This window comes from Antedon bifida, chromosome 5 (genome assembly GCF_963402885.1).
Source record: "Antedon bifida chromosome 5, ecAntBifi1.1, whole genome shotgun sequence".
Taxonomy (NCBI): domain Eukaryota; kingdom Metazoa; phylum Echinodermata; class Crinoidea; order Comatulida; family Antedonidae; genus Antedon; species Antedon bifida.
The window spans coordinates 18,502,155-18,520,854 of record NC_136230.1 but is presented as its reverse complement, the minus strand read 5'-3'; the positions used below and the strand labels follow the sequence as shown (position 1 = coordinate 18,520,854).

The window sequence follows — 18,700 nt, the reverse complement described above, 5'->3', positions numbered from 1 at the left end:
CCGTTACTATTCTGAGCAATACCAGTCTTGTTTTGCAGAGAATTTTGTGTTTAACAATTCTTAATGTGCGAGAAAACCCAGGATACGATAAATGGGACGAAACGACCAAGCATTTTCGAACCCATGACTACAGTCCTACCTAGACATGAATTCAAGCCTATGCTAGCTAGGCTGAGCAGACGATTTAGCTAGGCCTAGCTTAAAATTAATAATAAGCAATTTGATTAAGATTATTATGCTGTTGTTGTACAGTGCAAATCATGATGTTACATGTAAATTACGCTGACATTTTTATCGGAAATATTACTTGGGCCTAAACAAATCGTATTAATTGTGTGTATAAACAGGGAGTTGTAAACATTATTTTACAACTCCCTGGTATAAAATTGATTCGCCATTTTCCAACACATAATTTACCAAAGGGGAGACATTTCACCAACGCGTTCACCGGCGACTAAAACGCGTCAGTCGCTAAGTGTAACGCGTTTTTCGACGTACTGTAAACTAATAACCCCTAAGTTACTGAAAAAGTGTAATGTAGTAAAAAACACTATTTTCTGACCGATTTTTTAGAAATTAGTTTTTGGAAAATATTGCCATATCTTCCCTGTTTTTTGTATGTAATCACTTTCAATTAAACATACTTAAACATAATATAAGCTGAGAAAGTCTGAGTGTAGCTCCACTATAACACCAAGTACCTTTTTGCTATGGAACGCCATCGCTGCCTCCGGCAGCAAACTTTAATTCTATTCGGCTCTTTTAGCATTTAATACGTTCGGCTCTTTTAGCATTCGGCGCATTTCTATTCGGCCCATTTACCATTACGTTCGGCTCCTTCAGCATTCGGCGGTACAGTTTTAAAAGACAATATATTATATTGTCCCCTGAAAGATATTTTTTATTTCAAATTTGTTTTTGAATGTGTCATTTTATTGTCACATAATAGTTATTCACATTAACCAAAGAATTATTTACCTGAAAAAATGTAATTTAAAGCAAAAAATACTTAAATTGTCTGTCAGAAAATGGTTTTTGGGTTATAATTAAACGTTTCTTTTCTGTTTTTATACATGAATAAATATTAATTTTTTGTTACAGAAGTGAATAACTTTTGTATTTGAAGTAAAATACAACAAGAATTCATACTTCGATATGTCATAATTGTGCAATTGAAATTGAAAAATAAAAAATACTGAATCTGCTTATTAAATAATTTAAATAAAAATGATTTCTAAATAATATTACTTTATTATACTAAACAGATTCAATGTCTGTCACTTTAGTTTATTTTATTGCTAAGGTCAAGTCTGGGGGTCCGAACAAATTGTATCCTATTATAACCAAACATTTTACTATTACTGTATATGGACTGTTTTGGTAATAATTCAATGGTTATCTGACAGCGAATTACAGTATTAATATATAGATTGACAGTCAAATAGGACTCATTGTAAATACCAGAAATAATATTTTGATTATTTGACAGTGAATTATTATAATACTGGCCTATGTTGACAGCAAAAACAAAGTCATTATTTATTGGACAAGATTTTACAGATTACTGTCTACATGCATTCTATAATACTGTATTATCAGCAATTTTTTTCATAGACTCTCTTCTCCCAGACGTGCTTTGGGGTTTGTAATTTTAGCATAACCCGTCCCAGTTTACAAAGTACCAAAAACGTCGGCCTCTAGAACTATAAATGCTGCTTGATTTAGCTTCTGTATGAGTAGTCCTCTTGGGACGTACCTGGCTAAAGCAGCAGCGTGAAAAGTCACTAAACATACATTACCCTTGATATAATGGTACAACCCACCATTAAAACAAATTATTAGTTTTCTAGATCTAGAAAACTAAGATATTTTAGGTCTTTGTTTTCTAGATCTTAGTTTTCCAGACACCCATCATCGGATCTAGAAAACTAAGACCTAAGGTATCTTAGTTTTCTAGATCTTAGTTTTCTAGACACCCCAACAATACTAATAAGAATAATAGCAATATAAAGGTGTCGTTTTCCAATAAAGATTATTATTTACTATTACTATAACTAGTTATTATTACTGTAAATAGTAACAGTAAATAATAATCTTTTTTTAAAAACGACACCTTTATATCGGTGGCACACGTGTCAAACGGTGCGCCAAAAAAAAACTACGAACTGAGTATACAAAAGTAAATCAAAAGTAGTAAAAAATAAATCAAATAAATCAAAAAGAAATCAAGGAACTATGTAAAGATTAAACTTTAAAAGAACACAACGATTACTTATGGGATTGAGTCATCAATCAATAAAGATGATCGTTTTTCCATAAAATTTGTCTATTTTTTGGATTATAACATTTTCATAGGTATTTAATGTGACATAATACGGTATCTTCTTTAGTCTGTATACATCCGCCCGTGTGAGGGCGGGCACCCATGCTCTTTTAAAAGTTATACAAATTTCCAATGCAAAAATCGCGGATTGCTCATTCTTCTCTGACGATTATATTCTTTGATTATACTATTTCCGGGTTGCGATTTTTTTTCCGTACGACGACGGCAGTAATTCTCATCCATCAGTTCGTTACTATGGAACGCCATCGCTGCCTCCGGCAGCAAACTAGTTCTATTCGGCTCTTTTAGCATTCGGCGCATTTCTATTCGGCCCATTTACCATTACGTTCGGCTCTTTCAGCATTTGGCGCATTTCTATTCGGCCCATTTACCATTACGTTTGGCTCTTTCAGCATTCGGCTCTTTTTTATTCGGCCCATTTACCATTACGTTCGGCTCTTTCAGAATTCGGCTCTTTTTGATTCGGCCCATTTACCATTACGTTCGGCTCTTTTTGATTCGGCTCTTTTTGATTCGGCTCTTTCTGTATTACGTTCGGCTCTTTTTAAATTGGCATTTTTTATACGGCGCAATTAAAATCTAACCTTTTACATGGGGTCAAATGGAAGAAAATCAAGCTGAAAATGAGTTTACAAACATTTCATCATCATGGCGTCAACCACGAGTAGCCAACCGATTAAAGATGTGTTGAATAACCTAAATTTAAGTCATCTTTTAACAAATTTTGACAGAGAAAGGATAAATTATTATTATTAACTTTTAGGCTGATAGGCCTAGCTAGCCTAGGTCATAAATCATTTTTCTCTCTCAAAATGGTCAATAAGGTGGGACAATTGCAAGTTCTCTAACACATTAATCATGTCAATAAAATGATTCGTCACATTGAAATAGCCTTCAAATTCATTTAATTCTGCATCTGTATGTTTTGCTTTTCATAGACTCATTTCCAGCCGTTGATTTTCTTCCATTTGACCCCATGTAAAAGGTTAGAATTTAATTGCACCGTATAAAAAAGGGCCGAATCAAAAAGAGTAACGTAATGCAGAAAGAGCCGAATAAAAAAGGGCCGAATCAAAAAGAGTCGAACGTAATGGTAAATGGGCCGAATAAAAAAGAGCCGAATGCTGAAAGAGCCGAACGTAATGATAAATGGGCCGAATAAATAAGAGCCGAATGCTGAAAGAGCCGAACGTAATGGTAAATGGGCCGAATAGAAATGCGCCGAATGCTGAAAGAGCCGAACGTAATGGTAAATGGGCCGAATAATAATAATAATTTATTTGGAGATTACACTTTTACAACAGTGGCACTCGACCAAATGGAAGGTGCATCCAAAAGAAATATACAAAAAAAAAAACAACATGATATAGAAAATAACAATTACAATAAAAAGTCGACGTAGGTCAACATGTCAAAACAATTCAACTACAGTAACTACAATACCATTGATAATTAACACTACAGCAGCAGGAAACCCACTGACACCTAAAAATACAAAATTACAAGAAATAAACATATAGAATAGGTAGGAACTGTACAATATAAAATGAATTGGGCAATAATAAAAATGAATTGGGAATAGAAATGCGCCGAATGCTAAAAGAGCCGAACGTAATGCTAAAAGAGCCGAATAGAATTAAAGTTTGCTGCCGGAGGCAGCGATGGCGTTCCATAGTATTCGTTTTAACATCCGGATCGACTCCGAATATCAATCAATTCAATGAAATTTCGATCGTTTTTTACTTGCGCATAGAGCCTGGCATTTCGTATTTTGTTGGAAGTAAGTAATCTACCTTATTCATAAAAGAGAATAATGTCAACATGAAAATATTTTTTAGATACTTTTTGAGCTTATTAATTAGACCTATAGGCCTAAGCCTAGTTAGGCCTACAAACAAAAATACTCGGTAGTCTAGGCCTAGCTAGGGCCTAGGCCTAGGCCGGATTCCCGTCTAGGCCCTAGAGGCCTAGCCGGCTAGCCTCGTTAGGGTGTCAGATGAAATCGGTTGCGATAAAATCAACATCCGGTATTTTGTATGGAGCGCTAGCCTAGATACGCTTTTTATTATATTAGTTACCTTTGATATCAGTCGCGTTTTATTTTGGTCGCGCTAATTTGTATACAAGCGGTCTATATAGATAGGCCTATAAACAGTCTTCAATTCACTATTCCATTTGGTGAAAGATAACGGGGCCGGACTGCTATAAATAGTCTTAGCGCTTAGGAAAGTATGCCCTCTATTTGTTACTGTACGCGGTCTTAGCTAAGACCGCTTTATAGCAATGGTCTAACAGGAGTGGCTTTAGACTTAGTAAGACCCCTGGCGCATATACCCATGTGGTCCTTCGTCAGTATTCATCCAGATCCAGACCATCTATCTGATAAAGCCGGCTTTTTGGGGAGTTAAGACCGTCAGTTAACACTTAGATCTTCGTGTTTGGAAACACAACGCTTGACTGCCAAACACGAAGATCTTTGTGTTTCGCGTTTTTTTATGAACTCCGGTAGATATGTTAAAGACCCCTTCCCTGCAATTTTGGACGTTTTTTGGAAAATAATACATATATATCACTTTAAAAACATTAAACCATGTCATTCCTTGTCTTAAATGTACGTTTTATGGAAAATTATGATAAAAAGTGAGAAACAATGCACTACCTAAGTAGCTCGCGGCGATCGACCTCTCGTGGACGGTCTTAGGCCTAGCCTAGCTAGGCTTAGTTTTGTAGGCCTAGCTGGTAAACATCGGTAACGTACGAACATCGTACGCTAGCTATATACCTAGCCTGACGTTGTATAGTTGCTGCATTAATTGTCTTTCTATTTTTGCCAGACTCCGTTGATACAAATTGGGGAAAACCCGGTATTTTCGCTGAAAAGTTAGGAGTCTTCCATTTGTTTTGGCCTCACGATCGATCGAAAAGTGGGCGAATTACAGGTGAAAAACAAAAATATCAATCCGCGCGCAATGCATTTTGGGATTTATAGCGGGCCGCTATAATTATTAGAATCGACTTATTTTTCACATTTTTAACTGTTTAAAGACGAAAAAAGTTATCGCAATAGGACCATATAGTATTATTTTTACATTAAATATAGTTTGTGATCTTAAATTAGGTCTAAAAAACGTAGGGAAGGGGGCTTTAATTTTGGTATATACTATAAATATGGACACTCTTTTCGGTCTGGACTGTCAATATTTTACTATTTGAAAGTAACTAATCTGGTTACGAACGACTGTCAAAATGGTACCTGCCGAAATAACATACACCGCGCATCACAGTAGCGCGTAGAGCGATGGCTTGGCGCATTGTGTATCGGTCGCGCGCTAGCTATGCCGCCGAAGCATTACAAGTCAGTCACGAGTCATTTTCATATGAAGTCTTTAATCGGCTTCAATTATCAGCATATGCAGCCTGCCTGGATGAAGTTTTTCATCACAAACAATATAATAAATAGTTTGAGTTGTATGCTTCCTATTCACTCACGAAAATATCGTAACATACACCGCGCATCACAGTAGCGCGTAGAGCGATGGCTTGGCGCATTGTGTATCGGTCGCGCGCTAGCTATGCCGCCGAAGCATTACAAGTCAGTCACGAGTCATTTTCATATGAAGTCTTTAATCGGCTTCAATTATCAGCATATGCAGCCTGCCTGGATGAAGTTTTTCATCACAAACAATATAATAAATAGTTTGAGTTGTATGCTTCTTATTCACTCACGAAAATATCGTAACACACACCACAAAAGAAACTACGATGACGACGCCGGAATGTTCATGCAGCATGTTTGTTATTGCGCGATATTTGCATCTGTACACATGCGCAGTTTGTTTGTTTGTTCGTAATTACAATTATTGCGCATGTCTAATCATAAATAAATTCTCCTTAGTCGGGCGCGTGTACATTTACAGATAACGCGATTTACAACTACTCGCCTGTACAAATTATAAATAGGCCTCCTAGCGGAAAACTCGTTTTAATTTATTCGAGTGAGGCGAAAAAAACGTCGTTGATGGTAAGTAACGCTACATCGCTGTCACTTATAGGCTGGATGGCGGCGGCGGCGAAGTCGTTGTGGTTTACATAAAACTTTAATATTTGAAGCCTAGCTAGGGCCTGGGCGCGGACGAAGTTTTGAGTTTTGCGAATGATATAAATTTTTTTTTCGCAAATTGACAACTCCAATCGCAATTTGCGAAAACGCGAATGGCTAGCGTGCGCGTAGGATATTATCATCTGTTTGCTAGCTAGGCTAGTAGTACCTACTAGGCTAGCCTAGGCTTACAGTAGTCGTAAAACGGTTCCGGACCAACTTTAGGCCTGGTTTTTTAGGCCTGGTGTCTTTACTATGTGGATTTTGGCGAAACATTGATGTAAGATTTATGATTTATAAAATGTAATACATTTTTCGATAGTGATAACTTGTTTTTATAGGCCTATCGGTGCCATGTAAGTAACTTTTTCATTGTTTGTTGATCTCACCGGGTGATATTTTCATATTGTGATTCCTCCATTTTCCACGAAGCGCAACCTCACAATTAATGAAATCAGTGATGCGTTACCAACATAGCTTTCTGACTGAGTGGAGGTGTACTCAAGGGCTTTTCTTTCTGTTATTTACTTCAGTATATTATTATTAGTATGTACAAACAAACAAATTCAACAATTTTTCGAAAATATCGAAAAAGCACTGTATATTTTTTTTCAGCAGTTTGGTGGTTAGTTGTTAAGGTCATGTTATCATGTTACGTTATATGTCTTCTCCCCTCTCTCTCTCTCTCTCTCTCGCTGCTGCTGCATGCTTGACAAGCGAGACGACACAATGTGTATTCTCGTCTCATCATCCTGATCAAACAAACCCTAGGCCTATTTCATTTACATTTATTTGACCAACAAACCAAATGAAAAATATACAGTTAATTGCTAAAGTAAATAAAGATTACTCTAACTACAAGAGTCTGCAGTCCCATGATCTTAACTAAAACTAGATTTGAGAGTAAATAAGCAAAAAACTTTATATTATATATTTATTTTTAAAGTTTTCCCTGAAACCACTTCACTACAGAATGATAATGGAAGATGATGATGGATCATCAGTTGTCTCGCTTCCATTGCATGTTGTAATCTTTCCAGTTTTAGATGAGGTGAGTAATAATAATTTTCTTTTTAACTCCTCTTTTCAGAAATGTAGAGAAATGTTATAGTAATTCTGTTCTTCCCTAATGTAAATTTAAACCAAACATAACATGGTTGTCTGGAATATGGAAATTGATTGTAAATTTAAGAAAGATGAGTGAATTCATGTGCTATGTAGCTTTTTATATAGCGCTGCAATGTTTGACATAGTAGTACTGGTACATTTTGTATAATACCTCACCAACTCATACGCGCTGCCCATTTCAGCACTTTCTCTCACCCCAATCCATCAACATAGGCTAAATTAGGCTAAATTGTCAGGGTAGGTGCCATCAAGCCAGTTTTGAAAGTCTTTTTTCAATTGTCCATGTTTTGCTACCATCAGCATTTGATAATGCTTTCAACATAAATGCTCCATTGTAATGCCAGTTAGACTGCCAGATGATAATGCTGCTTTTTGCAAAAATGCTTGACCTTTTTAGTGTTGTTTAGAAATTTGATATTTCAATTAATTTATTCAAATTCATACTGGATTTGTAAAATAAATAAATTTCACAATATTAATATAAAGAAGACTTACAATGTTTAATATCAAACATAGTTACAAAAAACAGATCTTGCTGCAGCCCAAACATTGAGAGCAGCATTAAACAAAGTTGAGAAAAAGCATCCAGGCTTTACACAGGATCTTGTCAATGGCATACTTAAGGCAAAGTCTGCAGATGTGAAATTAGCTGAATGCCTTCTACGCTTAGCAGCTTATGATAGTGAAGGTATGTACATATTTAAACTTTGTAACCTTCTAAGTTCTAGTGGTGGAGTGGCAGACATTAAAAAAAAATAGCTACTCTGAAGAATACCTAGCTATAGCAACACCCGCATATACAGGTTTTTTTTATAAACAAAACCCAAAATCCTAAATTTGTTTTGCATGTCTCTTTTTGATATTTGAGATTGTTTAACATTCATTCATTTTACTTTTATTTCGGATACGTACATCCATAGTACTTTCAGTTTTTGTGACAGGGATTTCGTATTTCCGTTTATTTCTAAGTTGCATTGATGAAACATTTGTTGATTTTGGTAGCCAGTGATTAAAACATTCATTTTTGCTTACTTTTTTTGCAAAACTTATGCACAGGTTGGTCCTGCGTTTTTGCACCTTTTCAAGCGAATCAAGTTTTACAGAAAGCCCAGGGGCAGCATATTCTAAAAGGGCGAATATAGCCCAAGTAAACACTTACTAATTCTTTATTGTTAAAACCAAATTCTCTTAATTTTCTTAGCATAAACATTTTTTTATTTGCTTTTTTTATCATTTGGTCAATGTGGCTATCCCATTTAAGGTCATCACTTAACACATTTTATATTGTCCTTTAATATATTCGACAATTCCTCCTCCTCGTTGGTTGTTTCTGCACTTATTAAAAACAGTATATGATTGCATATTATACAATTCAGGGATGGTATGTGGAGTGATCCAAGATTCCGTTATAACAACATAAAAATGATATCGGCCTCATCAATTTTGTTTAGAATAGACCAAGCATTAGTTGTTGCAATAACAGGAAGAAATAAAAGACTGGGCTTAATCCCATTTTTACGTTTACTGGTGTGGTCAATTTGTTACATTTACAAGATTTTGATGATGAGAAGATCCATCTAAGTTTAGGCCTAATATTGTTTTTACGTCTAATATTCCTACCTCCACATATACCTCTTGGTCGTCGCCTTGAAAAACAATTGGTTAGCATTGTAGCGTGACTTGTCATATTATTATTGTGATTATTAACTGAAAGTGCGTTTATCCTCATCAATAAAGGTTTTAAACAAATTCGGCAAAAAATCTAAAACTATATATGGTACAAAAACAATTACAGCAAAGTACAGACAAGAACAGCACAACAACAGCAGAGCACGACAACAAAACAGGATACAATTAATTCACTAGAGCAGGTTGAAGAAAGAAAAATAGTCCACAGCAATAAGAACAACTTGTACAGTATGTAACGTAACTACTAGCATAGAGTGTAGTGACATTCCTCCCTCACATGTGATTCATGAATAAAGAGAACGGAGCATGGACAGTTCCAGCTGCTCGGCCTAGGTAGCTTGATGTTGTCGAGAGTGCGTGTTCAGTAGGCCTAGGCTACTAGCAAGAACAAAAAAACATCATAAAGTATTACAGTCAACCATATCTAATGTTAACACCATACAATATCCACAGGTAATTAAAAAAATACAATGTAAAGCATAAACAAGTAAAACAAAACGACAACACTCAACGACTGCAGTTCATGAAAGCGCGTTCAAATATATATTTCATTTTTGCTACCAGACATTCTCTGTAACAATGAAAAGACAGATTTTCTTAGATACTCCCCAAAAGACGGGACGCCTTTATTAACACTAACACTGCAGTGTCTAGGCTTCTAGGAGAAGCATTGTTGTAACATACCCGTAGAGCATTAAGTGAACTTTGAGTGTGATTAGACCACAGAGAACAGCATGCATTTAACACCAAAAGAGCATTTGCTGAATTTACGTGCTAGCGTATTAGCTGGAATACATAAAGATCTGTATTGGTGTCTAATGTCATCATCATCCCTAAGATTAATACAGATGATCTGACCAAGATACGTTACAGATGTTGAGTACTCTAATTCAAAATCGTTTAAAACAGTTCTAGCCTTACCCGTAACTTCCGTACCTTCGGGAAAAACAACATACACATTATTATTAATAATAATAATAATAATAATAATAAAACTTTTTTGCATTGTAGAATATCAATAGCATGCGCATAAGATTGGCATAATCCCACAAGGGCCTAGTGTTCACCTGTTATACCATCAAAACCACCTGATTTAACAAGTGGTAGTTTGGAGATAAGGCCACCTTTAGCTTCACCAATAATATTAGTCTGGGCACTATGTTTTCCATTGACCTTTTTGACAGATTCCAAATATATGAAAATTACAGCTTGCTAAAAAATTAGCTAGAGAATCTGCCCCTAAAAGGTCTTCATTATTTTTATTCTTTTAATGCCATTTTCAATCTATACCTGGATATACGCATAGCATGTCTGTACGCAATAAATTATATAATTATGCAGAACACTAGTGCAATATAACAAACCTAATTTCATATATATTTCTAATGAAAATTAATTTCAAATTTTACTATGATTATTCATATTTACAATAATAATAATAAAAATAATAATTTCCCCATCCTTTTTTTTCAAGGCCCCAGTAGCTTAATGGTTTTGTTCTTTTTTGTTTTCTTTGGTAACTTGATTGTTTTTGTTATACTGTGTATATTTTTTCTTTTTAAAATTTTTATGAATAGTTATGTCAACTTCATCATTGTTTACTTGATGCAATAAAGGAAATGAAATGAAATAGCTTAAAAAACAGGCCCAAACCTTGGATGACCATTGTCCCGCCAAAAGAGAAAAGCTTCCCAGGCAATATTGTGTAAACTCATTACATTTCTCATTACAACCAGGAACAAATCTTAAAATGACTATGCTTATTAATCTTAAGACAATTCAGCACCTTCTTTCAAACTATAATAATTTAAATAATTGACTTTTACGACCCACACTCTCTCTTAATCCATGTGAACAGCTAAGCTATCACCAGCCACTCAATGATCGTACTGTATGTGAGCTATGACCTCTAGATCAGATCGGCCCTACTGTGTTAAACACTGGATCACCAGAGTTATGCAGTGTTGGGCCCATTTACACAGAACATGGAGTGGACAGGCGGTTGAGCGGAAATCCGCTCAGGATAGAAACAGATTCTATTTTGTGACAATACCGCACGGTAATTGTGGATTCTGGACAATCAACGACATGATTGATATGACGTCAACTATAAACAACTTTTAATGTAGACCACTATGTAATTTCGCGTCATTTTTTTGTTAAAAGCAAAATTCCAGCTGATTTAGTGTCTTTAGAATGTAAAGTAATGAAAAAAATATGCTGCCATTTTTTTTAAAAAGCTTAAGGGTGTCAAATCCAAGATGGCCGCCAATACGTAAAATATCCAATAAATGTACCATATTGGACAAAGTAAGACCCATTATGAATAATGTTTAAGTTCATATGGATTCTTTGCTATTTAAGAATTATTATAAACCTATATTCATTAGTATTCTGACATTTTGAATTTCAAAATGGCCGCCATTTTTTAAAAATGGATTAAATTTCTTATTAAAACATGTGCAAGTTATGACGTTGATTGAAATCACATAAAATGATAGGCCTATGACAACAACATTGGTAATTAACACAAAATGGTGGCCATTTTGAATACACAAAATGATATGCTTATGACAACAATATGGTGATTAACAGAAAATGTTGACCATCAGGAGGTCTATAGTACTGACACTACACTTCTTCATATTCATAAAACATCTTATAAACTTCTTCAGTTAAATGACAACTAACTCTGCCAAAGTCCTTCAATAAAATATTTCTAATCTTGAATGCAATACAGTAAGTTGACCTTCCTTTGTTTTCTACTACTGTATCCATCAAACTTCCACAGACTGATCTGCGATCCCAACAAGCTTGTTCAGAAACAGATTGGCAAAAGTACTGCAATACCTCATTTCACCGCCAAATAATCTCTATAGGAGTCCTCTTTTACTTTGATAAGTTAGTCACCTGTATTCACCGTCATATATATTTTTTGTCAATATTCGTCCTTTTCTTAGGATCCCATAGTTTACCTTCTACAAGACTTTTACCAATGCCTCAAACATTTTCTGTCTAATGTCATCATGCCATGGCCAACAAACACCTTTGTGCGAATTGCAGCATTCTTCATTAATCTCTCTTTAAATGTTGGCTTTTAAACTCATCAACTAGATTTGTCAGCTCTGATGAAATCATTAATTTGTGTTATTCCAATGATACCACCCTCGATGACCCTGATCAATTGATGTAAATCCAGCAAGTCCCACACATACATGTCCTCTCATAAACTCCAATATCTGTAATTTGTTTCAGTAATCTGTTGAAATTGATACAACGGAGGTAACCGTTCGTAGTTCAGGTGGTCAAAGAAATATTTGATAAAAGCATGTGTACTTTCCATGTGTGCAGATATCTTGTGTCTCGGACATATATAGGAATAGTTTAACCACATCATTTAGATTTCGTCGACTCTCTGTATTCAAGTTAATATCTTTATGATCAGCCTCTTTCAAACAAAATGATACATCACTTAGAATCTCGTTCTCTGTCTGCATTTTTTCTAGAAGTTGTAGAGAGAAAGCAGAATTATTGTGCTTCTGTCCTTTAGAGATGTTTTCCATTTAAGATATTTGTGTCACTGGTTGTATAGGTAATACAAGTTCAGTTTCAACAAAAGCACTGGCCTCAACACTATTTTCATAGTTCACCGGATCGACATAATAATTGCTTCTTGATGTCATCTCTGTCCACCTCCAATCATCTCGGGCAAGAGTCATGATTTGATTTGATTTGAATTTATTTGGAAAATCATCATAAAAAATACATACAAAGTGATAACATAAATTACGGACATTACAAATAATACATTTATAAAAGATTTTCCAGGATAGCCCAAAAAGCTTATCAGCTTATTTCCATTGGGATCCTTTATCATCAGGCATTCTTGTCTTTCCCTAGTACATGAGTTTTTATACCACAACAACCATGTGCACTCATCAAACCAGTGTATAATGGTGGTCCATCTGTAGGGGTACATATCTAATGAAATCGGTTGAGATTGTAGAAGATGAGAAGTAGGAGTTAATGCTGCCTATGAATAATCTTGTGAATGATCTGTATCTTTATTTCCTTCAAGCTTCTGCCAAAAGTTGACAGGTTGAAAACTTACCAACCATACTGGTAACTATGGCCCTGAAGGTTTAGACATTGAATTACATAGGATTTATTATTTAACATCATATTTATACAGGATTCCACAATAAGGTATAAATGCACTTGTTTTATATTGTGGTCCTGTCTGAGATACACAAATTGGAATACAAGTTTCAGTTTTAAAAAAAGAAATGAGATCTGTAATTTAGAATCTATATATAACTTATGGTTAATTCTGACATAGGCGAGCACAATGAAAAAACTTCGGGACAAATCTCTGCCTTGGATACCTACCTGAACTATCTCAGATGTACCACGAAATGTAAATTTTTCACTTTTCACTATTACGATATTGTTCCATATTTCTATCTTAGGAAGATACTATAATTATAAAGAGTTTTAAAACAAAATTTCTGATTTCATCGGTAGATTTTCAACTCAATTTCAATTGTACACGGTCAAAGTAATTTCCGGGTTCACGATGAGTTCACAGGTTCACCTTGCAACTACCTGGTTTCAGCTAAGTTGGCCGTTAGTGGCTATAGCCATTTTAGTTTTTTGTTTATTTTCAGATCGGACTGTGCGTGTGAATGTACAGTAGTTAAAAAATAAAAATTATACTGCAAATTAATAAAGATCAAATTAAATATACTCCATAAAGCATCAGAATATATTGTGGGGAATAGTATTATAAAATTACATAGGGAGATCTGATAATAAGACATTTTGTTTAAAGTCAAGTTTTTTTTAGTAAGCTGGCAGGAATAACTGTAGTATCTACAGTATCTCTATCTGTGTCCCGTTAGGGCCCATGTTGCAAGCCGTCTAAAACATCTTCCTTCTTGGGCCAAAACGGCCCACTCTGTCGTGGAAGTTAGTTTCAAAAGATGTTTAAATTAAATAATGTATTAATTATTAGGATGGTATTTATTTGAATAAACGCCTCTCCAATAAAACATCACACTTTGAATAATAATCGCCCATCCACATTTATAATTATACACACAATATTGTATTATATTTATAATAACACAATTATACTATTTGTAATAGAATTCATCGCACTGTTATCTACAATTTACCAAGCATTTCTTATTATTTTTTACAACTTTTCATATCTATTAGAGGATTTTATTTGATTATAAATGTTACCATATTATTAAAACTAAAAAATCCCTCGAATAAGCACCTCCCTCAAATGAACTCTGCCTCCCCACCTCCGCCCTATAAGGGCCCTACCAAACAAATAAACACTATACTTTAAAATGTTATTAATCATCTAAGATACTGTGAAACAGAGTAGGTTTAGTTTTACGAATGTCGAGCATTTTCAATAATGGTAACCAACAGAAAACGTACAAGGAGAACGTCCTTCTGAGAACCATTGTTTACACCTCCTAGAGGGGGAGCGAGCGAAGCGAGCTCACCCTCTAGTTAGAAGTAATTGTTGTTGAATATTTTATATAAATTGGTAAGTTGTTCCATACTTTTGCAACTCCAACTTTGAACGATTAGTTAATTTAAGAGTCATAGTGGGGTATTATCTGTTATATAGAGAACATTGACAACTTTAGCCTTATATTTAGACAATCCTATGAGAAGTGACTATTTTAGAACATTGTGTACAAACAACAATTTTTAGTGAAATCCAAGATGGCCGACAGATTATCGCTTTACATAGTTAAGATTGTATAATGGGTAATACTATCAAAACGGACTTGTTCCACATTCATAATTTATATTATTGGTGATATTCTTATTTTGAATAGGGTTATTTGAATGTTGGCGGCCATCTTGAATTTGGTCCTTTAAATGTCTTTAGAAAAAATTTTCATTCCTTATATTATATATATATATACACGACATAAACGACATACCAGCCTACACTATTTCTAGTTTTTGTAAAATCTTGTCGATCGTCTGTCAACAATCAAAATTTTGAATGTTGTTGGGGAAAAATTTACAATGATTGGTACATACTGGTCTTCTAAAACCAGCCAGTCCTAGGCTCAGCTGCTAGAGTAGTAGGCTTACGACAATCGGTAAATAAGTCTAAATAGAGTGGCGCTGCTCAGTGAGGCGACACAGCTTGCATTTTTCGTCTGTTAAAGTTGGTTATTTCTGTCCTTTATAGTATTAATTTGAGCAGTTTTATGTTTATTTATTTTTTCCTGATGTTTTGGAGACTGATAGTTTATCTGTTAATTGGTTATTTTATGTTGGCCATGAGTTTTAACTTCCAAAATACGGTTTGGCTCATCTATTCGAGCACACATGGACAAAGCATACCTAAATAATGCCTCCCTTGGAAAGTACATTGACTGGCCTAAAGAAATTAAACGCCGCAAACAAGGCAAAGCAGGAGGTCTTGGAAACACATTCGATGGAGTAGGATCCAGACCGTATATCCCATCACTGATAATCGGTAATGTACAATCGCTGGATAGCCAACAAGGGCTGAAAATGAATGAGCTCAGATCAAATGTGCAGCACCTAAATGAATTTAGGAATGTAAGTTTAATTTCATTTACTGAAACCTGGCTAACTGACCAAAACAATGATAGTCATTCTGAGCTAAGTGGTTTTTATATAGATATGGATAGAGACTCGCTGGCAACTGGTAAATCGCAGTGGATATTGCCATCCAAATAACGTATCGGTAAAATCCCATGTATGTACAAGAAGACAAGAAGATCCTAATTATGTTTTATAATGCTGTAATCTGCAGTGTCTGGTTGTATTGTATAACAGTGTGGGCGGTAATGTCGGAAAGGTAGACAAAAGTAGAATTGAATCAGTAAAATAAATATGATATATAATATTAGCAACTCAAAATAAAAAGCATTTTCATTTTTTTGTCTAACCCACTTTTTGTTTCTTCAAATTGCACATATTCCATAAAGGTGCTTTAGTGCGTAGACCATTTTCCGTCTGGGAAATCAGTTTATACCTCCCAGGTGTGCGTTCGTACCATCTGGATTTTTGATGTACGGTGAGAAGACATACAGGACATTGATAATTTAATAACTTAGCTATAATAAGATGTTGGCTAAACGAAAATTGCATGTTTTTTGTTTAGTAATGTGGGCCTACAGTAGGCCTACAGGCCCACAGTACAGAGGGTTAATCGTAAATAAAAAATTGGTGAACATACGGACAATTAGATCATTACCATAATTCGTACCCTTTTTCTCTAGCATATGTCGATACACAATACACGATGTAACGCATCTGCAGTGTTCTCCCCAGGGCTTTGAAGCGTCACGGTACCGTGACGCTTGGGTTCTATACCGTGACGCTTTACGGTCGGCCGTGACGCTTAAAACCTTATCCGTGACGCTTAAAAATATCAACCACAACCAATCTAAAAATAGATTAATAACAGGCAGGTACTTTCTAGAGCTGAGGCGCGGCATGCATAAAGAGCCTAATGCATACGAGACACGTGACATGACCACAAGCCAAGAAACAAAAGACTGGTGTTATAACAACTGAGACGCGCTTTCACCACCGGCCGCCGTCGAGAGATGTAAACACGTGTTTTGTTTACTGCCATGTCTCTCTTTCGATCTCTCTAGTATTGGCTGTTGTCTGAATCGTCTAAAAAATGCGGTAACTTGTATATTGTAAATAAAACAGTGATTGATTGTATTGTTTTTCTTGTAAAAACGTTATGTGTATTAAAAAATTAAAAAATAAATATCAATGATATTTTCAATATCACACTGAATCGACTCTCTATGGATCGGTGGGATTTAATACTCTTTCGTCGGTAACGTTACAGGCCTCGAATTTTACCGCGGCCAGTGCCGTCGGTGCCCTCCCAGTTGGCCTCAATGCCCTCGAAAATGAACAGCACCCACGGCCACTACTGGCCTGCCCTTTTTTGCGTTGGCCGTGAGTGCCCTTCCCGAGTTTTACCACAATAAAAACCACTGAAGTAGATAGAAAATAATGTCAAGAAGATTTGTTTACACGACTCAGACGAGACGCAAAACTATCGCCTGTCTTCGTTGCAAGGGATTTCCCTAAACGCTACACAGTAGACAAAACATCGAACATATTTGTGTAAACCAAAACATTATCGTCCCGGCCGCCGTGTGCGTGGTAAATCGTGGTATAGATAGTTACGTACATTAAAATACAGGGGTATACACTTTTAATAATCAAGCTAAAAACGTTCCTCGATCGGAGGTCACTGAAAGTATTAAAGTCGCACCACCCCCGCCTCAATATTCGAGCTAGCCGCCTTCGTTGAAAAAAAATTACACGCACTCCTAGCTTATCCTCCCACCACCGCCGATCCGATCGAACACACGCAATTCAATACATTGGGAAAACAATTCCATTTGACGCACACGCACCCTCTGATAAGAAATTTCACACGACGTACGTGTGTCGTGTACGACGAAGGAAAAACAATTCCTTTTGACGTACACGCACCCTCTGATAAGAAAATACCATGTGCGTTCCTGCATGGTGTAGTCCATTATACGTGTAAAATTAGGGGTGTCCACTTTTAGTACCAAAGTTAAACCCACACCTCAACCCGACGATCGTTGAAGTATATTATATTTATATTTTATCGCACCCACCTCAATAATCCAGCCGACAGATCATCGAAAAATCTTGTTTAACAACGTCGTTGAACTACAGTTGTCCTACTGATGAGTATATTTTTTTTTCATTGGGGACTTCTCCTTGACGTTCGTAATGAACGCAAAAAATGTTTCTTATCGCGTATGTTTACCGGCGGAAAAAGTAGGCTAGGCTACGATCGTGCTGTTTGCTAGCGCGCTATGAAGTGTCCTTTCCGACCAACTACAGAGTTGTCCTACTGATGAGTAGGCATATTTTTTTTCATTGGGGACTTCCCCCTGACGTTCGTAATGAACGCTAAAAATGTTTCTTATCGTGTATGTTTACCGGCGGAAAAAGTAGGCTATGATCGTTTTGCTGTTTGCTAGCGCGCTATAAGTGTTGTTTCCGGACAAACTAGAGGTGTCACTCAACATGAATGTTACGTGCGAGAGTACCATTTCCGGCCATCTAGGGTGTCAATTACCAAAAATCGCTTCGCCACAGCCCCAACCATGGTGGGCTGTGACTCACGTACTTAGTGTCGGAATGGTCCCCCTCCCCCCGTGACGCTTGATGTGAATCCTGGGGAGAACACTGCATCTGTAACCATTGTATGACCAACTGAAAAATCACATGTAATAAATAACGAATATTGTTGGGAGAGCATAAATAAAACCCACACTTTGATAACCGTTTCTAATCTTTTTAATTTCCAACTTCAGTTTCCCGTTACTTTGGTTCATCAATCAACAAATTAAATAATT

General features: G+C 35.8%; 1 protein-coding gene across 1 annotated transcript in view; it reads left to right on the top strand.

Moving 5' to 3' along the window:
• The first annotated feature begins 4,020 nt into the window (after positions 1-4,020).
• LOC144842687 (programmed cell death protein 10-like) overlaps positions 4,021-18,700 on the top strand; it is a 29,125-nt gene continuing 14,445 nt past the window's right edge. Inside the window, exons 1-3 of the mRNA XM_078699217.1 lie at positions 4,021-4,124; positions 7,390-7,494; positions 8,088-8,259. Coding sequence (XP_078555343.1) covers positions 7,417-7,494; positions 8,088-8,259 — 250 coding nt within the window. The 5' untranslated portion in view covers positions 4,021-4,124; positions 7,390-7,416. The remainder of the gene's footprint in view (positions 4,125-7,389; positions 7,495-8,087; positions 8,260-18,700) is intronic.